General features: G+C 33.0%; 4 protein-coding genes across 5 annotated transcripts; 2 read left to right on the top strand and 2 right to left on the bottom strand.

Moving 5' to 3' along the window:
* Positions 1-1,219: 1,219 nt before the first annotated feature.
* Positions 1,220-8,731, bottom strand: LOC148204566 (centromere/kinetochore protein zw10 homolog). Of its 2 annotated transcripts, XM_088093876.1 has the most exons (14): positions 7,989-8,728; positions 7,267-7,404; positions 7,011-7,169; positions 6,690-6,851; positions 6,144-6,371; positions 5,920-6,069; positions 4,180-4,272; positions 3,773-3,868; positions 3,412-3,540; positions 3,241-3,318; positions 2,894-3,052; positions 2,653-2,797; positions 2,465-2,547; positions 1,220-1,782 (listed from the first exon to the last, which is right to left on the bottom strand). In XM_088093876.1, exons 1-14 carry the CDS (start codon positions 8,535-8,537, stop codon positions 1,699-1,701), a joined length of 2,253 nt encoding a protein of 750 aa, XP_087950002.1. In that variant the 5' UTR covers positions 8,538-8,728; the 3' UTR covers positions 1,220-1,698. The 2 variants fall into 2 exon arrangements, with proteins under 2 accessions (XP_087950002.1, XP_087950008.1); XM_088093882.1 differs by lacking the exons at positions 1,220-1,782; positions 2,465-2,547 and having other exon boundaries at positions 2,659-2,797; positions 2,894-2,987; positions 7,989-8,731.
* A 2,410-nt stretch (positions 8,732-11,141) lies between these two features.
* LOC148204565 (transcription termination factor MTEF18, mitochondrial-like) lies at positions 11,142-13,139 on the top strand. Its single transcript, XM_088093869.1, has one exon. It carries the CDS (start codon positions 11,163-11,165, stop codon positions 12,903-12,905), a length of 1,743 nt encoding a protein of 580 aa, XP_087949995.1. The 5' UTR covers positions 11,142-11,162; the 3' UTR covers positions 12,906-13,139.
* Positions 13,140-16,942: 3,803 nt separating this feature from the next.
* LOC124845901 (transcription termination factor MTEF18, mitochondrial-like) lies at positions 16,943-18,991 on the top strand. The gene has a single exon (XM_047323093.2). The coding sequence runs from the start codon at positions 17,067-17,069 to the stop codon at positions 18,819-18,821; it is 1,755 nt and encodes a 584-aa protein (XP_047179049.2). The 5' UTR covers positions 16,943-17,066; the 3' UTR covers positions 18,822-18,991.
* A 1,806-nt stretch (positions 18,992-20,797) lies between these two features.
* LOC148204564 (GDSL esterase/lipase At2g04570-like) lies at positions 20,798-22,629 on the bottom strand. The gene is made up of 3 exons (XM_088093859.1): positions 22,198-22,629; positions 21,427-21,916; positions 20,798-21,317 (listed from the first exon to the last, which is right to left on the bottom strand). The coding sequence occupies exons 1-3, from the start codon at positions 22,582-22,584 to the stop codon at positions 21,121-21,123; spliced, it is 1,074 nt and encodes a 357-aa protein (XP_087949985.1). The 5' UTR covers positions 22,585-22,629; the 3' UTR covers positions 20,798-21,120.

Genomic DNA, 22,629 nt, shown 5'->3' with positions numbered 1-22,629 from the left:
ATGTATAAAAATTACAATTAAATATTAGGTTTAATTGCTTCCTTTGTCCCCAGTTTGGTTGACTTGTGTCAAATTCATTCTCATTTTTAAAAAAGTTTCATTGTCGTCCTCACGTGGTATAAAAGTGTCAATTGAATCCAAACATAGAAAAAATTTGTGTCAAAGTAGTCATTTTTCCTATATATCTGTGTCTTCCTTTCATATGTCACTTCTCTGGAGCTATGAAAAGCCTTAAATTGGATAAGGTAAAATGAACATCTGTACTTGATTGTATGAAAGGAAGACACAGAGATATAGGAAAAATGACTACTTTGACACAAATTTTTTCTATGTTTAGATTCAATTGACACTTTTACACCACGTGAGGACGACAATGAAACTTTTTTAAAAATGAGAATGAATTTGACACAATTCAACCAAACTGGGGACAAAGGAAGCAATTAAACCTAAATATTATGTTGAAAACATGCGTGTTACATACTGTTGAGAGTTTGTGTCTACGTAAGTTTTATTGATCAAGGTGGATGTGTTGTGACTGAGCAATGTATAGTGTTGCTGTAAATTTCTTGATGTGTTGAATTTGTTTGAATAAAATAAAAATTTAGAGTTTAAATGATCTTTGACTATATTTGTATGTGGAAATTAGCGGTTAATGTACAGTTAGTACTAGTTAGAGCTATTACTTTCACTCTTACCTCTATATCTCTATTTGACAGCAGTATTGTATAGTTGGTTAGATTTCACTCTTACATCTTCAGATTTCAGTACTAAAATTTTCCTTAATTTCATTTCTCTCTGATTTCCCTGAAACAGTCCCGGATACGATTTCCCCACTTGCATCCCCAGTGAAATCTATTAATATTTCACATAATTCAATGACTAGGTTTTAACTTATAATGAAAAGTTGTCTTCTCATTGACCAAATATTAAGCTCGACCAAAAGACTCTGAAAACCTCAATCATGTCTTATTTCCTAAATGGGAGAATGAGAAATAACGTATCAAGTATCAAAAGCATATTTTTTCTTCCTAAATCTCAACATGAGAGCATTGATATAAAAAAAAACTAGCCCAATTCAACTTGCCAGTATTTCATAGTGCTTTGGATTGAATTTAAATATAAAATCAAATCATTTCTATTACATTTGAGGTCGATACAATCCAATAGTTGCATGACCACCATGTAGGTAACTATTTATGACGTAATAATGCGAATCACAACACCTGAAAAATAATTATATTTCCAACATCTGAGCGATAATCGTTTACTCTATGTGCATCTAAAAATGGTCTCACTGAATCTATCTTGAAGTAGTAGCATTACATGCAGGTATCTACCATTGGATTCATACCAGTGATTCCTATTGATACCAATTAGGATTCTCTACAAGAGAAACGAGGCACAAGTCTGCACAACCCCCTCCCTACATTGCTTTAAACGAAAAAGGAATAAAAATGTAAAAAGAAAGACTATCACTCGTACAGCGTACACTTTTGTCAACAAAATCTTTATCAGGAAGCCTCCTCATCAGAATTTATCAGCACGAATCTGCTTCAAATGCACTTTCTGGTACCCGTAGTATTTGGAGTGGCAGCTCAAACTCCAGCATGCCTTTACCAAGGTGATCGATCATCTCTAAATCTCAAACTCCAGTGTTTTCTTCGTGATTTATAGATTCAGCACGAAGTTAGATGAATCCTAAAAGCTCGCATTTTGTATCCTCCATAAACATGCTTTTCTTAAAGGCGAGTCTGTAAATATAGCTTTTATGAAATCTTCCACCTACCAAAAAGGTCAACAATCAACATAAGAAACCTTCCAGACTCTCATCAAATACGGTTATTATACATAGTTCCAAAATTCCAAAACATGAACAAGACAAAGGAAAAGATATCAGATCAGGCCATTTAACATAATTTTTTATGGAACAAAACATACAAGTCAGTCATATGAAACAACCCACTCAAACATGTTCTTATTTCCTGTAGTAGCAATATGATCCACAATTTTTTCTCTTTGAAAAAAAGTGTTTTTGATATGGATAGAGGAGGAACAAAAATTCAACCACAGGAAAATAAAGAAAAAATTGGTAAAATAACGAGACTCATCAAATTCATATACACAGTGATCTCTGGGTGACAAATGGGATAAAGCATATAAAAAATGAGAATGTATTTAAAGTAAGCAAGGTTGCATTCGTCCATTAATTTTAGTAAGTCAACATCGTGATTCACTTTTAATTAGATGAATATTAGAATTTCAGAGGCGCTTCGTCCAATAAAAAGGAGGTTTGAAGTTTAATTTTTGGAACCAAAAACTTCTTTCAGCATCTACATTTTGATTGAAGCATTGACATAAAATCACAATCCAAGATCAGTTTTAAAATAATTAAAAGAAATGGAGGAAATAAAATATATTGTCCCAAGAAGACCAAAAAATAAAGACATCAATAATCAAATAATACCTCAGTTACTGTAAAGCCACAAGAGAGTAATTCTTTATTCTCCCAAGATGATGTAATGGATTTTAAAGGCATATCTAATAATTCTGAGGTAAAATGAAAGATGAGGAGATTAGCTGTTAACAGATAGTGAGTTGATGACAATTCAATCTGTGTTTTAAGGAAATAATTGAGAAGATTCTACATCATACCTGATAGTTTCCGGATTTTACGCAAGGATGGGATTAAATCTTCAGGAGACTGTGCAGGGAACTCTTGCAAAGTCTGCCCCCCAGGGGACAAAGACTCCAATAATGAGGATAGGTTTTCCAGCATTAGATGAACAAGTCTTTGAAGCTGAAAATATGAGTGAAATAATGCTTAAGACCAACTAATGAATTAGAATAGTGCTACTACAAGCATTAATTAGTTGACTTATGGTATAAATTCTACCTGTAAAGTCTCCTCTGCAGCTATGTCGTCTAACAGAAGTATATCTCTAGCAATTCTTGAGAAAACTGACTCTAAGACAGTACACATGCTTTTCCTGTAGGTTGAAGGCAGCAAAAGTGGCTCCCATATGATATGTATTTTTTCCAGAATAAAAACAACCTAATCAAGTACATGCAGTTTCATGTCATTTGTGAAACTAAAAAGACATCAACTAATACTAGAAATCCATGGTAACAAATCCACCACATGTTCTGGATACAGGGGAGGAAAAAGGGGAATAAAAGATATAAGGTATAACAAATTGTAAAGTGTTCTAGACAGACACATTATGAATACAAGGAAATTACCTGCTCTATACTAAATTTAGCTGACTCAAATTGTTGCATCTGGTGAGTATTTTGAAACCCATCAGCACCATCTATAGCCTATAAACAGGCAAATATGGGGAAGCACTAGGTCAGTAATGCAAGTGTCAATTATATCACTGCATGCTTCAAGCATTTTAATTACAATAGTACCTCCTTCAAATTATAAATAACAAGGTGAACTTGTTTCTGCAGTATTTCTTCTGCCAACAGCTGAAATCTTGGAGCCAAATCAACAAACACAGCATGCTCCTTAATGGAACTAGGAAAGTCTGTCCGATACTGAGAAAAGCAAACAAATGCATGAGGTGCAAAGAAAAAACAATAAACGTATAAAATTGAGAAGGTTTATATGGTATGATTGTCTGGAATTTTTCATTTGAGGAGTCACAGTTACGTTTTAAGCAAATACTACAAACTAAAGTTAAAATAAAAGCTGATTTTTTGGTTAAACAATAGTAAATTACTTAAATCTTACGAATTTACTTCATCCTTAGCTATTAAAGGTGTTTACCTCAAATGCAAACCCAAGTATCTCCTGGGAGAGATAAAGACAGTCATTATGCAACAAAACAGCTACTTGATTAATGCCATTGAGCTGCCTCTCTAGCTTCACAAAATTAAAAACAGAAGTTATTACTGTAAGATGAAAGTATACACAGACAAGTAACACCCGGTGGTAACTTTGACAAGGACAACAACTGCATAAAGAAGATAAATTCTCCACATAAGTATAGGATGCCAATTATAGGTTATCTCAGCCAAAGATCAGGAAAGGTATACACATTAGTACAAAAGGGCGTTACTCTAGAATTAATAGTGCTATTGACAATAAACTGCCAATCATTCATTAGATTCACTCATAAGTTTACTCCATGAAAGAAATACTAAAATGTGCTGCGCTGCTATAAATGGACTAACCTTTACAGGGACAACTACTTCATAAAGGAGTATGGCATCTCTAGCTGTCTGATAAAATTCCAAAGCAACTCTTGTAGATGATAGACAAACATCCTGAACAATTTTTGTTGCAAAGATCAGCTTCACTACTAATATAAAAATTCTTGTAAGTAAATAAACTGAAAAAATTTAAGAGAATGTTAACTAAATTAAGGGTATTGGTTCAGTTCAATAATCAAACAATTGTCACCACATTATTAGTAACATGAAAGAAGAAGAAAAAAAATGCACTCCGATCACCATGTTCAAAACTAAAATCAATTTTAGCCAGGACAGAGTAACTTCAATGCTATAGACAACATCAACAATAGCTTTATCTCAAAAGGTGAGTTTGGCTTATAGATTAAACTGTGCCATTTGGGTTGGTTAAAAACTAAATTCTCAAAAATGTTATTCATCCATTGCATTTAATAACTTTTCCCAAAGTCTTTTTTGGTTTCTCCCTCCCTATTTCACAGGACTAAGATCCATGCTATCTATTCTCTTAATTGGTGCCTCCACTGCCCTTCTTTCCATGTGTCTAACTACTTTAACCATTTTTCTGCCATCTTTCAGTCGGAAGTCACCAATATCACGTTATATAATCATTTTGTCTCCTTTCCTTTTCTGTGATCAAATATTCATCTTGACATTCTTATTTTTGTTACTCCCACTTTTTGTAGTTTATCTCTTTAAAGCTAAACACTCAGAATATAGTTGGTCAGAAGTATAACAAAACTTCCCTTGAGCTTGATAGGTATTTCCACCAATAAACCCACCCTTGACGTCTTTCAGTCAGAACTCACACCATTATCTCCTTATATAGAACCATTCTATATCCTATGTGATCATACATCCATCTTAAAATTTTAATATTTTTACACCCTAGTTCCCTTTAAAGCCAAACACTCATACAATATAGTTGTTCAGCAGTATGACGCAAACTTCCCTTTGGGCTTGATAGGTATTTTCACCAATAAAACCACCCATGACATGTTTCTTCATTTTAACCACTCAATTTGAATCTTGTATGTGACATCTCTTAGTAATTTTCCCATCATTTCATTATACATAATTAATCTTACAAACCTGTGGTATAACATCTTCAATTAATACATCCAAGTTATTTCCTCTCTATCGTCAAAAATTAAACACCCCCCTACCACCTAGCCATTATAGTGTGACATCTTCAGCGATATCTGCACCATTTTGTAATATTGCTCCCATATACTTCAATTTAGAAACTGCTAAACTATAGCAAAGAGAGGCATTGATCTATACCCATGTGCTTCTGGAACAACATGGAAGGTTTATTTATACTGAGAAAACTGAATCAATACAATAAGCAGAGTTTTGATATCCTCTAGTAATAAAGATAAGATACGGGAATAGACAAAAAAACGTTGCTTTTGCTATATAGGACTTCTAGTGATCGAAATGATATATATATAACAGAAGTCCAGAGTTTATATTTCAAACAAAATATGCTGCATAGAGTCATCATTATACTTGAAGAACTTGAATGAAGTAAAACAGTATGTACTTCTTACACTGTTAAAATTTTACTACTGTCTTTATAGAGTACAAAGGAGCATACATACAAAAGGTCAAGGCACTGCCTTAAAGCCTAACCCTAAAGTTGGGTTCCCATACATAAATAATAATAAAAATGAAACATTACACTTCAACAATTAGATACTTCTATTTTTATGGATGGTATACCTGCAGTGTCTGATGAATTAGCCCCATCAATTCTTTGGCTGCTTTGGATACTAGACACCTCTCTGATAAGAAAAGTAAATTTACAACATGGCTGGATGACTGAACAGACGTTTCATCATTCTTCCAAATAGAACCATCCCTTGTATACTCCTGCAGCAACCTTCTTCATAAATAATTACAAATCAAAATAGAAAAAGAAGAATTTTCCCAGTCTGGAAACTCACTTGAGGAATTGAAAAGTCACATTCTAGAAGCAGATTTCTAGTTTTAGCCAAGATCTCTGTCTTTTTCTTAAATGCAAAGTGAACCTCAACGTTTTCAGCAAAATTGCTCAGCCTGTTATCATTGTCAGATGAAATGTACATAAGCTCTTTCAAAACTGCCTCAAATTCAGATGTACGGATGATAATCTTCTGAAAGTCAGGAAGTTTTGATGCATCAGTTGGGACAACCTGAAATCAGAGATCTCGAGTCACACTATCTGCAAATTATTAAAGACACACTTCCTCACCTGGCTTTCAGACACTACAACTAACCACCAAGTAATCATTCTAGATCAGAAGATAGACAGGGATAGGAATAACCTCATTTTTGTTCTTAGGGATGACATAGATCATGTGCACTAGCATATTACAAGGCAATAGCAGCATTCATTTCAATTTCATTTGAAATCAATAAAATGGTATTTATCACATCCTTAGACTCGTTTCAAAGCACACAATGCTTAGATAAGGTCTTTGGTTCTAACAGCATAGGGATGAAGGGCAAACCTTTGAGAGAAAACTAGATATTATTAGCTCTGATATCCTTGGCCATGTCAACCGTCCAAAACATTGCATCCAAGAACTCTTCTGGAGGCAAATACTTCTGTAAATAAATTTGATAAATAGCAGAATCCCCGAATAGAGAAACTCTCCATCTAAATATTCACACTGAAAAATGAAAATAAGATTAATATCAGTTAAATGAAAATGCTTCCTGATCTAATCAATATAAGTTCAACTTAAAAATTGTGAATGCTGTCCATGAATAAACCAATAACAAATGCAACTAAGTAACAATATTCCATGACCCTAGCACATCACACGCACCTTAATATCTGGTGATGCAACTATCTTCAGGACAGCTGATTCTTGATGCAATTCCTCTAAAAATGAAAGAGGTTGTCCATGATTTATAAATGGAGTAATAACATATTTGATCATCAAATCAGCAACTTTAGCAAGCCCATACTCTAGAATACTAACAACCTAAAAATGAAATAAATAAGAGGAAGAACAAATAGTACAATCGGAACACAATAGAAGATCGCAAATAGAGAGTTCAAATTATAACGAATTAACTTACATCCATTGCCTCCAGTACTGTTTGAAACTGAATCCTGTTCACATTCTCAACTTCTAACTGATACTTGACCTCAACTTGATTCAACTCCGCATCAAATCGTACAGCTTTTTCCATATATTTCACAAGGACCTCTTGAATCTACAAACCCAAATCGAATTCCTCTAAAAACAATCACAAACTAAATAAAAATCACAAACGACCCAAACATCATTACTATGGCACAAATCACACAATTGATTCTATTGTGGAATATATCAATGAAAATAAAACTCAGCTATCATCTTCAAAGCAAATATGAGGTAGTCATCCAGGGAAAATGCATTAACCATTACCATCATTGTGTTTAGTTGAAGACTTCCGACTGAAATGTACTTGGCATAACTTATAACTTCTTACTGCATGTTGTTTCCATATAACTGAGTACTTAGCCTTTATTTGGGAGGCAATATGAAGAGCAAATAATGTATAAATCCAGGAATCTAGTTTTTGTTTATTGCACAATCCCCCCCCGAGACCACCCTGATTTCCATTGTTTCCACACTAGATTGTCAATGCAACTCAAATCATCACTTACAAAAATCTATTTCATTTTCCACATACTGAAAGGCTTCACCTCAATTGGCACACGAAAAATACACTCAAAGCACGACGTATTAACACATAAACATCAACCTAATGCACCAAATCAAGCCATAAAAAATTGCAAGGAAGCAGAGCAGTACCTCTTCAAAGCACTGAGACCACTCCTTCCTCAACAAACCATACACCAAAGGCTCCCTATCATCCTTCTCGTCAATCCTCAACGCCACTTTCAACTCCTTCAACCCTTGTGCTGCAAATTCGAACCTTCCACTCCTCAACGCTTCCTTCACACTTTCTAACCTCTTGTTCAACCTCACAACGGTTCCAACCAGCCCTAGGAGCTCCTTCTTCACCTTTAGCTCCTCTTTCTTCACCTTCATTTCCGACACAACCTCGCGCACCTCGGCATCGATCGGTCGGTCGGAGAGGAGTCGGATAATGGCGGCGACGTCGTCGGAGACCTCGCGAGTCTGCGAAACGGCATCGTTGCAGAGAGAGAAGAGGCGCGCGAAGTCTTCACGGTGTGAGACGAGGTAGGACTGGACCTGAGAGCGGATCTGGAGGGACTGCGACTCGAGGCGCTGGATCAGGAGGTGCAGATCGGGCGCTGATAGAGGGGAGGTTGGGTCCGAGAGGTCCTGCGCCGAGAGAAGGTCGCGGACGTTGATATTGTCGAAGAGAGACTCCATCGACGGCGCTAGCGCGGTGGCGAAGATGGCGGAGACTGCTAACGTGCGCTTGGAGTGTGTGTTTGTGTGGAGGGTGTTAGCGTGATGGGTGCGTTTGGACTTGATGGACTTTTGGTTTCAGCTCTGCGTGACTCGCTGTGACCCAACCACGACCGGCCCAGTTCATGGAGCAAAAATTCTATACAAGCCCAAAGTTTGCATTTGTAGAACATCAGTTTAAATTCCTCGATTTTTTTCAAAATTAGATTAAAATATTTAAGAAAATGTTGACACTTTATATGTGTGGGGGAAGAAATTTTTTTAATATTTATTTAATATAAATAAGTTTATATATTTTATTTAAATACAGTAACTAATTTTTGTACGTGCTAGATTTATTTTTTAAAATATTTAAAACTGCCTTTTATAAAATATGTATTAGTCAAAATTTAAATATTTAATAGTTTTAAAATCTATTTTTTTATATTAATATCAGATAATAGAAAGAAGAGAGTAGAGAAAAACAGAAAGAAAGAAAGAAAGAACTAACAAAATGCTACAAGAGAGAGCATAAAGTGCGACTAGAGAAAAAAGATATACAGAATTATAAAAAAAAAAGCAGGGAAAAGATAGAGAAGAAACGACTGAAAAAATATATGAAAATTTTAAAATTTATTGTTTTTGGGAAATTTAAAATGCTTCTATTTTAAACAATTAAATCAATTTTTATAAATTTATGGAATTATACTATTTTCCCTAAATTTCTATCAAAATATTATATTTTTAACACAAAATAATTCAGATTCTTTGTAAAATACTCTCTTATAAGGGGTGGGCAAACTGCACTATTTGCACTGCACTATAAATCTATTACAATTAACTATAAAATAGTTTAAAAAAACTAAACTGCACTAGAAAATAGTTCAAAAAAACTGAACTAAACTATTTTTTAGTTCAGTTAACTACAAAACAATTCAGTTAACTACAATGCACCTTTTTCTAATAAATAAATGTGGTTTTGCACTAATACAACTGTCAATGGCTAATCATCGATAGAGTTAAAAGAATTAGTTCAATTTGATTTTTTTTAATAATTACAAACAAATAAATTAGTATTCAATAACATCACAGCATTTAAAAAAATTAAATTATAAATCTATATAATTAGAATTAGTAAATAATTATAATAAAAAATTTAAAAAAATTAATGAAATATTATTGGTACTATTTTATCATATTATTAAAATTAAATTAATAACTATAATTATTTATCATTACTATTTATTATTAATTTAAAAATATAAAATGTCTAAAATTTGATTCTCATATTAAATATAGTTTAATTTAATAATATAAATTTATTTATATATTATTTTATATAGATTAAAAACTTAATCTCTAAAAAATATTTCTGTTTATCTCTGTTTTGCGTTATTTGAAATATTTTTATTTTGACAATTATCTAGTTTAATATAAAAACTCTCTATCTTTCTTCTCTTCTCATCTTTTTCTGAATTCTCATATATATATATATATATATATATATATATATATATATATATATATATATATATAATATTATATTTTATAATTATTTACATAAGTACTTTTATCTTTTTATTTTTACAATTATAGTTAATTTTATTAAGTTATAAAAATAATTACCAGTTTTTGAAATATAATTACAATATAATAAAATTTAGTTTTTTTTAAAATATATAACTATTTTAGTATAAATTTAATAATATCATTTTATTTTAATAATTATTATAATAATAGTTAACTTTTTAAGAGACTTGAAAAAGAACATTTATTTATTTATCTATATATATATATATATAAATAAAAGTGACGTAAAAAAAATTGTCTCACGTCGTCATAGAAAACAAAATTAATAAAATCTAAATTTTATATATATATATATATATATATATATATATATATATATATATATATATATATATATATATATATACACACACACACACCTGTGCCTTTATTTCTTATGTTTGTGTTGCTGGAAATAGAAGAAGAGCAAAACAATTAAACAAGCAAAAGTAAAATAAAGTACATAGTTTGAAGTAGTTAACTAAACTCTTAATAAAAAAAGTTCAGATTTTTTGAAGTGAACTACAAATAAGTATAATTCAGTTTTTATAAAAAGTAGTTTAGTTTTTATAGTGCAAAATAGTATAGATAATCCATAGTTTAGTATAATTTAGTTAATGATGCCCAGCCCTACTTATAAGTTATTGTCCAGAGGTTAATGTTATGTTAAATAATTAATTATGAGTCTAAGTTTAACTTTTAATTGAAGAAATTTAAATAATTTTTGGGACGGAGAAAAAAATTGTAACAATTTTTACTATTGACTTGTTTCTATATCAAAAACATTTAAACATAATTCACTTCACTTCAAAATTAATTTTAATCAAATTCAACTCTATTTTAATTTAAAAATAATTTAATAATCACTCATTGAAATATTTTAATTCACATTTATTTAGTCTGAAAGTCCAAAACAAGAAATATTGTAAGCAAAAGTAATAATAATAATAATAATAATAATTAAAATTATAGTCACAATCCATTCCTTCATGTTCTTCCCTCTTTAGTGTTTCAACTCATAACTAATAGTTCTTTCAAATGATTTCCCTGCTGATTTCAAGTGGCTTCTTTCCTTCCCACCGGGCCATGCCTCCAAGACCCCTTCCACGAAAAAACCCATTTTTCATTTCCCTCAAAGTTCGATGCTTTCTTGCTTCAGAGTCAAATCCAGTTCCCGATTTTCCTCCACCGAGTTCGGTTCTCTTGCCACGTTCCATCAAACGGGTCTCTCGCCTCTTGAGGACTGAACTTCAACGCGCTCTAATGGATTACCTGCATTTCACGCGCGGCTACACCTTCTCCGACGCGGAGTACATCAGCAAGAACTCGCCTCGTTTTGTTGAATCATTGGTGTCCATGATTGACGAGAAAGATGACGCTCCCCGATCGTTACGGAAGTTCTTCAGGTACAACCCCATCAACGAGTTTGAACCGTTTTTCGAGAGTTTGGGAATTGGCCTTTCCGAGTTGCATTTGTTTCTCCCCCATGACATGATTTTCTTGGCTGATGATCACGTGTTGCTTCATAATTTCCATGTTTTGTGTAACTACGGGGTGCCAAGGAATAGAATGGGGAGGTTCTATAAAGAGGCAAAAGAAATTTTTGGGTATGCCGGTGGTTTGTTGGAGTCAAAGTTGCAAGGCTATGAGAATTTGGGTTTGAGTAGATCAAATGTTGTGAAGCTTGTTGTTTGCTGTCCTTTGCTTTTGGTTGGTGATGTCAATTATGAATTAGTTGCTGTGCTTGAGTGGATGAAGAGAATAGGGATTGAAAGTGATTTGATGGTGAATTACTTGTCTTGTTCAAGGACATATAGTTGGAAAAGAATGCTTGATACATTGCAGTTTCTTCATAAAGTGGGTTATTCTGAGGAACGGATCCACAATTTGTTTAGGGGAAACCCGAAACTGTTTTTGGAAGGTATTGGGAAGAAGGTGTACTTATTTTTTGGTCGATTGGTTAAAATTGGTGTTGAGATAAATGTGATTTATTCTTATTTTGTGGAGTATCCCAATATCTTGTCATATAAGTGTGCGAAAAATATGTTGAAAGTGATTGGCTTTTTGTGTGCTATTGGAATGGGAAAAGATGACATTTCTCACATTTTCTCTAAGCACGTGCATCTCTTGAGTACATGTTCCTTGAAAGGTCATAAAACTGTCTGTCAGGAGTTAAAAGTTGGAAAAGCTGATTTGTATCAAATCATAAAGGATGATCCATTGAAGCTAATTAGTTTTTCATCAAAGCAGCAACAGAAGAGCGATGGAAAGGTAGATAGTCATGACCCACGAAACTATTTGGAAAAAAGAACTTTCTTGCTGAAATTGGGATATACTGAAAACTCTGAAGAGATGGCAAGAGCATTAAGAATGTTCAGAGGTAGAGGTGATCAATTACAAGAGAGGTTTGATTGCCTGGTAGAAGCTGGTTTGGACTATAATAGTGCGATCGAAATGATAAAACGAGCTCCTATGATTCTAAGCCAGAACAAAACTGTAATTAAAAGGAAAATTGATTTCTTAAAAGATGTTTTAGATTACCCACTAGAATGTCTCGTGGGATTTCCAACATACTTTTGCCATGATTTGGACAAAATTGTTGAAAGACTTTCAATGTATGCATGGCTGAAGGAGAGGAATGCCATAAATCCTACGTTAACCTTGAGTACCATAGTTGCATCCAATGATAAACGCTTTGAAAAGTACTTTGTGAACGTGCATCCTCAAGGTCCAGCCGTCTGGAAGGGTTTAAAAAGGTTATCTAAAAAAGATAAGAACTAATAGCTCCTTGCAATGTATCCAAGTTTTGTTTTGATAAGTTGTCTCTTGATTTTAATGCATGCTTTGCTTGCTCTTTGTTCCTAAAATCCCTTGCATTTTTTTTTTTAAATATAGAGGGCTGTCTATTTTCTGCGTGTTAAGATTTCTTTTGTTGATAATATTGCTATCTATCGTTATGTTGTCTTGATGCTATTTGGAAGCAATTGCTTATGTACATAACATTTACCGGGGGCATACACTTGCCATTTGTCTTTATCTTCTTTTTGCCTTCTTGTTCAATTTACTTCTTCTTGCACCATTTTCTACTCAAATCATCCCATGTTTTCCCACATTGTATTGTCCTATTTTGTTCTCATCCCTCTCTTTTTTATTGTTTCTTAACTTTAATCAATGGAATCTTTCAAGCAATGAACACTTTTACCGCTTGAAGGTGAGTTATCTTCTGCTAAAATTTGCATAATTGTATTCACTGTTTTGACCATGATTTCGTTCAAAACATTAGTATCTTGAAAAGAGTTGGCTTATGTGCTATCATGTTCTGTTCATATTGTTGAGTGAGATAGATACTACGTTTTATTTTACTTTTATTGCCAATTTGCCATGTTCTATGTTGTAACTTTGATTTTTTTTATATAAAATGTTTACTTGTTCTTAAAAATTCTACTCTAAACTTAATTTAACCTTACAAAATCAGTTTGTAACTTAAGATTTACTCTAACTTGTATATTATAATTTAGTCATTTCTTTAGTTAATATAGGATCTTCAAAACACATTCTCATAATGAGGACTCAATATCTTAAATGAATAGATAGCATAACAAACCCTTCAAATATTGATAGATAATCTTATAAAGTAAATTTTAAGTTTAACTCAACCTTACAAAATCGTTGTGTAAGATGAAGTTTGTATCTACTTATATATTATAATTTAACTATCTTTAGTGAATGTGGGATCTCCACCACTTATAATCTCTTACAATTATTTTGATTGTTTTATATAATATACTATGCTTTAAGCCTCAGGGCCTTTCAAAATGTTATTTTTGCTATTTCATGGAATTTTCTTTTCATTTTTTTTCTAAACCAGATTGTAAAATATTTCATATCATCTGTATGTGCAAGCATAACTCTACACTTTCATATATTCTAACTGGATTTCTAGCATGAGGATTCCCTTGAACTCAACTTTCATTGAACTGTTTTAAGGCTTGTTGATAATTTTGATGGCTTATTGGATCCAAAACACTACTAATATTTATGCTGGAAGACATAGTTCCTTTTTTCTACGAGGAAGAAAACAAGAGTATATGAAGAGGGTTAGCAATTGCAATCCCAAGTGACCTTTTCGAAACTTGAACATAGTCTTTGCTTACTCTATCTGACGGTGAAAACAGTTTGTATGACTCTCTAAACTAGTTTCTATCACCACCTTACGTGGAATCAGTTGTTGAATGTGATGAAACCTTGGCAGAATTTTGTCTGAGACATTGTGTTTATCTGAGAATTTTGCATACGTACACCTCTTGTCCTTGATGATAAAAGGGCAGCTGAAGTTGTAATAATGCCGAAGAATCTAAATCTGAATGTACACTTGGAGATGATGCGAGTGTTACAGTTGCTTGTATTTCTGGAGTTGGAATTGTCAAGTCTTGAGAACACGTTTCTGCTGGTTGAGGAAGCCTTGCCTGGCACCAAAGTTAAATCAAAATTGTTGAGAAAGTCTCTATCTGATGAAGAAAAGCATGATATGTTCAGGTAATAGTCACAGCAGCTGAATGAAATGGTTCAAAGGTATTATTAACAAGTGCTCAGGTAGCATGTCTCCCTCAAATTTGTCAAGGCTACTAGAAGCAGTTTTGAATATTACGAATGAAAACTGCCCAACAAGAGGTAAAACTGCTAATGCTCTCAGGTTTGAACCATGAAGAATATTCGAACAAAAACAGCCAATATCGACATTGAAGTTCAATGAACCATAAGAAGGATATCATAAATAAAATTATCTTTAGTAGTTGTGAAACTTAGGTTTTCCCTAATAGTTTTGGCAGTCTGCTCAAGCATGAGTGTGGCTCATATGTACATGGCTTTCTTGTTCGATGTCTAGTCACTTCTAAAACTAGCTTGGATGAAAAAAAAATCAGAAAAATGGAATTAAAGTTGTATGGATGCTCAAAGACTGATCAATGAACAAGCAAGTACTTTCACCTCTTTGCAAATACAATTTCAGATTTTCAGCATTGGTAGTATAAGAATTGGGACGTCTCTTGCTCACATTCTGTATGAAGCTAATATTGTACTGACTAATTGGCAAAGGAAGGCTCGTGGAGATGATGATATGCTGGCGTTTTGGAGGCCGCAGCTTTTGTTTATATATAGTGTTATAAATTACACAAATTGTACTTTCACCTCCTGTATGAAATTATATCAGATCAGTCTATCCTTTCTCAAGTCAATGTATGCTAATGGACATGAAATACAATGTTATGTTATACAAATTAAAAGCTTGAGCAGCAGCCTCTTAAAATAAGGAAAAGCAAACTCCACTTTATTACAATTAAAAAAAAACATCTTTTAAAATTGTAAAAGTAATTATAAAATATTCTACACTAAGTACTTAACAAGAAAACACACTAAAAAATTATTTATTTTCGTCTATTTGTCATTAATAATTATGGTAAGAATTTAAATAAGTCTAAGTCTTAAATTAAATAAGTCTTAAATTAAATAAAAATTAGAAAATTGAACATATCTTAAATATTATGTGTCCTTAATGTAATATCTATCAGCTAATTTTTGTTAAAAGAAATTATTAGTGATATTAAAATCACAAATTAATGGTAAGGTTTTGAATTAAAAATAGTATAATTTACTATACATTGATTCTCCTGCACTTCCTTTTTTTCCTTTTGTATCTCCAAAATTACATATATAAACTTTAATTTTTTATTAAATTAATTTTCTTTTTACTTTTCTCTTCTCTTCCTTCTGGTTTCATTGTACTTCTTTTATTTCTTAATCGGGATTAAGATTCTAGATACAAAAGTCAGTTAAGTTTCAAATACTTTTCGTTTTTAACCAACTTTCGAAAATCAACAACCTCAGTATCTTTCGAAAGTTAGTTTCTTGTAATACGTAAACACATTTATTTTTTAAACATATTTTGACATATACTTTAAAATAAAAAATAACCAAAAATAAATATAAATAATAAATAATAAATTTTAAAAATTCAAAATAAAAAAAAATCAAAACAGAAAATTTTCTTAACAAAAAATTTAACGTTTCATTTTTTGTTATTTTTATTTAAAATTTTGTTAAATTTGTTAATTTTGTTTTGTTTGTTTTATTTTGAATTTTCAAAATCTATTATTTATTATTTTAAATTTTTTTGTTATTTTAAATTTAATACGTTTTTTTCTTAAACTCGAAATATGTTTAAGGAATAAACTTATTTTGAATCACGGTTCATGTCTTTTTACCTTTCTTCCTTTCTTGAACCGCTTTCGAAAATCCGTTAAAAAAAATGTATTTGGAACTTTTGAAGAAAAAAAAGAAAAAAAGTAAAAAAATTAATTTAATAAAAGTTAAAATATATATATATATATATATATATATATATATATATATATATATAATTTTGGAGGTGCAGAAAAGAAGAAAATGTGCAGGAATAATCACTTTAGAAACTAGTCATATTTATATTTAGATTTAATCATTTTATTTGTGAAAAGTGTGTTTTTTAAATGGAAAACCTAACATTATTATTTTCATAAAAAATATAATTTCAGAATTAAGAAAAATATATATTTTAGAGGACATTGTTGCCGTTAACACAGTGAATTTAATCACCAACATAAAGACTTCTTTTATTTGATTGTTCAATAATAAACATAAAACTAATGACAAATGATAATTATTAAAGATTATATACTTACGTATGAATGAACCTCTTAAAATATTTGCTAGAGGTAAAGTAAAATAAACTTTAAAATCAACAAAAATAAGGTCATTTATATCGTTCTTCTTCGCCCCTTTCAGTTGCATTGACCTTAGCCATAGCTGCCACTTTAACTGAAAATGTACCATGTTGCATTTTGATGCCTCAAACAAGCGCCCTTTGTAAATGCACGCATCCCTGTCGCGAAGGGTTATTTCTTCCCGATGATTTCCCACCACAATGGAAACCATCCCTTTCTTTTCTTTCATGGTTCATATAAAAAACCCCTAACAACACGAAACCCGTTTCCCCTTTCTCCCAAAGTTCCAAGCTTTCCTAGTTCTACGGCTACCCTTGTTCTTCAAGTCTCAAGGGTGCATTTCATTCACTCACACTTTTCTGTGAAACGATTATCTCGGCAGGTAAAGGGGAAAGTGCAGGATGTGCTGTTAGATTACTTGCATTCGAGCCGGGGATACAGCTTCTTGGATGCTGAGTTCATTAGCAAAAATTCACCATCTTTTGTTCAAGGTTTGGTGTCAGAGTTTCGTGGACAAGATGATGATGTTGCCACTTGTTTGAGGAAGTGGCTGTGGTACAACCCCATTAATGAGTTTGAACCATTCTTTGAGAGTTTGGGGATTAGCCCTCGTGAGTTGCCTTTGTTTCTCCCACGTGGTATGATGTATTTGTCTGATGATCATGTTATGCTTGCCAATTTCCACGTTTTTAGTAATTATGGAGTTCCAAGGAATAGGGTAGGGAAGATTTATCGAGAGGCAAAGGAGGTTTTCGGGTATTCTAATGGATTGCTGTTGTCGAAATTTCGAGGTTATGAAAAGTTAGGTTTGAGTAGATCCATGGTCATCAAGCTTGTTGTTTGTTGCCCTTCACTTTTGGTTGGTGAAACAAGTGTTGAATTGGCCAATGTTCTGGATTGGTTGAAGAAAATTGGTATTGGACTTGATTGGATTGGGAATTACATGTCTTGTTTGAAAACATATGACCCAAGAAAAATGCTTGATGCTATACAATTTTTTCATAAAGTTGGTTATTCTGAAGAACAGATGCACAATTTCTTCAAGGAAAACCCCGCATTATTACTGGAAGGTCTTGAGAAGAAGGTGTATGTATTTTTGGGTCTAGCATTTAAGTTAGATCTCAATAGGAATGCAATTTATTCTTGTTTTGTTGAATATCCTCATATCTTGACTAAGAAGTGTGGAAAAAATCTTTTGGGAGTGATTGGCTTTTTGCATTATGTTGGAATGGATATAGATGACATTTCGCGTATCTTGTCTAACCACATGCATCTCCTGAGCTCACATCCCTTGAAAGGCCCTAAAGCTGTTTGTTCGCAGTTAAAACTTAGAAAAGCTGATCTATGCCAAATCATAAAGGATGATCCACTGAAGCTAGTTAGTTTGGCTTCAAAACTGAAACAGAATTCTAATTTACAGTTATTGCGTGACGACCCAAGTAAACATTTGGAGAAAACAACATTCTTGCTGAAGTTGGGATATGCTGAGAACTCTGAGGAGATGGCAAAAGCAATAAAAAGATTCCGAGGGAGAGGTGATCAATTACAGGAGAGGTTTGATTGCCTTGTTGAAGCTGGTTTGGACTATAACATTGCACTCAAAATGATAAAATGTGCTCCTATGATTCTAAACCAGAACAAAGTTGTGATTCAAAAGAAGATTGATTTCTTAAGAAACATTTTAGGTTACCCATTGGAGTGCGTCGTGGCATTTCCGGCATACTTGTGTTATGATTTAGAGAGAATCATGCTCAGATTTTCAATGTATGCTTGGGTGGCAGAAAGGAAAGCAGCAAAACCTATGATGGCCTTGAGCACTATCCTCGCATCCTCTGATGAAAAGTTTGTAAAATACATTGTGAATGCACATCCTGAAGGTCCAATCATCTGGGATGGTCTAAAGAAGTTATTGCAAGATAAGAGCCAGCTCTTCCCTTAAGTTTTGTGAAGTGTCTATTTATGTTAATATATGCATTACTAAATCATTTTAGCCAAAAGAATTTTTTCTTTTGATATAGGAGATGTCTTTGCAAAGGAATAGGCTGTTTTTCTTTTATGCACGATAAAATTCTATTTCAATAAAGAAAAAGAATTATTTTTTTCTTTTTATTCTTTGATGTCTGGGTAGACTGAGGTTATATAAGTACTACGCAGGCGTGCCAGCTTAATTTTCCCCCCACTTGACTTGGTTTTAGCTATTTCCTTTATTTTGGACAATTAAGAAACATTAAATGAATGATAGTGAAGAAGGAAATTATTTATAGTAGATGTCTGATAAATCTGGTCAGGACAACAGAAACTGTTATATTAACTATAATATTTTCATGGTAATTGAGGTGATCTGCTTCAAATAAGGCTTCTTTGCCATTTCTTTATGTAGTGTTTCTACAGAGTGTTTTATCACAGCTGGGACTGTGGTTTACGAATAGAAGTTTCCCGTGTTTAGTAGAATAGAACAGAATTAACATATATTACTTTATGCGTATCAGTCAAAAGTACCAAATTTCAGGATAATCTATTAGTACTAATCAATGGAAAACAATCTTCATATATGATGATATCAATAACCAAAAGAAGAAACAAAATACATATAGTGAAAGAGGACAAGCCTTAACATCTCTTACGTGAGAATATGTTAGTACTAAGATGTTAATAGACGATTTCTTCTTATGATAATGCAACTTTCTTATTTATATATTGATCTATGATATTCAAAATTGAGTAATTGACAGAATCTTTTAATCATCAAAGTCTGTTTCTTGCACTGTATACAATATAGCATGGCATGATTTCTTCTTACATAAGCATTTCCTCTGGTCTACAGTGTGACTTAGCAAGTTAACTGCCAAAAATTGAATTGACTTATTATTAGTCATTATTCTCTTCATTGTCCTTTTAGTTTATTTGCTTGTTTTGTATTGTGCGCTCTGCCTTCTGCCTGTCGGTATGTCATTTTTGTGTTTTGTCCTCCTCTAGGCCTAATATTATGTTTGTTCCTTGTAATACTTGAAGTATTTTGGTGTAGTTTAGCAGGTGAAGCTATAAATCGTAGGCATATATACTTTTGTTTCCTGCCATTGATAGACGAAGGTACTGAGACTATTCCCTTTGTATCAGTCATAGACTTCTGAATTATATAGAAACTTACAAGACATTGATACTGTTAACTGAGGCAATGAGAAATAGAAATCGTATGAAACATAACTTGGTTGGGTTAATGTACATATTAATACATATATGAAATACACTTGGATGTCTAATCATAACATTCTTTTTCTTTTGCATCAAAGAGAGAGAGAGAGAGAGGATGGTTAGTCCAGTCCAAGGGTTAAACACACCAAAATATTCCATGATTCAAATTATGAGCCAAATTTGTTAGTCATGGGGTGAGCAACTAGGTGAGTTTTTCGTCATGTATATGATCCCTCACAATTTTAGCAACTTAACTTGATGCGGCATATTGACTCCTAGGACATCTTTGTACTTGCTTGCTGGCAGTTTCCTATTTAGTTTTGTTATTAAAGCCCCAAAATTGGTTTTATTAGTTGCATGATTTGGTATTGGTTGTACTAATGTACTTTCTTAAAAGTCAAAAGTTGTGTGATATCATGATAAATTTGACAATCACAAGTGACTGACTTTCAGGAAATGTTCATGCACCGTTCATAAGCGATACGATAGATGTCCTAGAAAGGATGTCAAATTAAGATGCTGATAATTAATAAAGAGTTCATATCATGTTGTCCACCAAGAGTTAATTTGATGAGCATGTGTGAAACCAAGTTTGGATGAATTTCTTTAGATTTAGAGGCTTTCTCAAAAGTGAATTTGGCAATGTGGTAAGTATTTGATTTTTCCTATAAATAATTCCAACTAAAGAAATAACAGGAAATTCTCTACTTGGGAGGATTAACGTTTTCCAAACCATGTATTGTAAATTGATATTACAAACTATAGACCCAATAACATAATAGGGCCAAGATATATATGTGAAGGAAAACATACACAGGGGACGCCAAAGTAAAGTACCTGAGAAGTATAAATACTATATATTGTCGAAAACAAAAGGACTTATTTCTAATTATCAGCACATTATATGGTGAATGTGCTGTGTTGACATACTTGTATATGTACACATCGACATGCAGTCACTCATAGAAAGGCCAAATGGAAGTTTATGGCGAATGTGCAAACATGAAGAGGTAGCAGTACTTAAATAAAACTCCAGTAGAAGTTATTTATTGTAAAAATTGATATAAAACACGCAGCACCATGTACTTTGCAACAATACTATTTGTCTTCTCAGTTGGATGGAAAGAGTCCCAAAACACATATTTGGAAGCATCTGTGCAGCTGAACATCTGACCCCTGCTGCATGCGTAACCCATCTCAAACATTCCAGTGGCACAACATGCCACTGAGGTTGACTCAAATCCTGTAGAGAAAAAAATTGAATTATAATGATTGTGCATCATAGGTATTTTATATAACATATTGTGATAGGTATGACTTTTAAGATGCATGATTCTGGGGTGACAACATACCGTAAAGTTCAGGCTTTCTTATGATGTTCAACATAATGTAATACGGATTTGAAAACACCAATTTAATTCCAGGAAGCTCTTGGTTGAGCTTAACGGTCAAATTCTTCAGCCTATCATTGAACTCCAATGCTATGTTATTGAATCTGGCAACACAATCATTCCCACCAGCAATATTTGTGGTTCTTTCCAGTGGCAAGCATCCCATGGGAGGTAACCCTCCTAGGGATATCTTCCTAGCACCAAGTTCATAGAGGCTCCTTATGAAGTTCTCAGCTATTCCAGCAAGAAAAATTTGGTACTGTTGGGGTGTGAATTGGGATGCTCTACCAGGCATGGTGTAGTAGTTCTCAAGAAAGTCATTTGTGCCAAGACTGGTAAGGTGTAATGCATCAGTTATGGTCTCTTTTGCCTTGCTTTCACCAAGATAGGCACTCAAATTCTTTTGGTATCCCTTGTAATACTCTAATTGCTTCCATAATGGTATCACAGACTGCAACCAATATTCATTTCTTTCATATCAAACTAAACATGCATATATGGATAAATTGATTATTCAAACATAATAGCTACCTAATAAAACGGAATTAAAGGACAGACATGATATAAAAAAAAAATACCAAAAACAACATAAAGGAAAATGGGGCGACCTAAAATCATTATAGAAAACTTCAGAAAACCAAAACGGCCTAGAAAGAAAGAAAAAGAAAAGAGTTTGTTGAAAAGTAAAGAAAGCATTTGCACTATAAATAGTTTGAAAGAGACATGAATTACCAGAACATCTGAAGTTGCATTATCATAACCAGTTGCTGCAGAAGCAAAAGTGACCCCATTTGCAAAATCTGAAATATTATACTTAGGATCCAAGTACGCTGGCACACAAGTTTTGAGGCCAAAAGCCTCAGAAATAAAATCCGTTGGTATTTTTCCGTTGGAAAACCTCCCAGTGGCTTTTCCACCTTCAAAGTCACGCCCATATGGTTGGAAATTGCTCCTTGCAATGGTGGGGATGAAGTTGTTGTTACCGGCGTCAACGGAAGAGTCGCCAAAGACTATCACCGCCGGCACCCTGGCAACAGTCTCTCCCACTAGGGAGAGTAAATGAAGGAGCAGAATGTGGAAGCATAGTAGTGATGTTATTCTTCTTCCATGCCCTTCCATTATGTGTCTGTGTTGCGTAGGGTGACTTTGGAGAATGGTAGGAAG

This window comes from Vigna umbellata, chromosome 1 (assembly GCF_029865625.1).
Source record: "Vigna umbellata cultivar VRB3 chromosome 1, Vumbellata_1.0, whole genome shotgun sequence".
Lineage (NCBI taxonomy): Eukaryota > Viridiplantae > Streptophyta > Magnoliopsida > Fabales > Fabaceae > Vigna > Vigna umbellata.
This window is presented reverse-complemented; position numbering and strand designations above follow the sequence as displayed.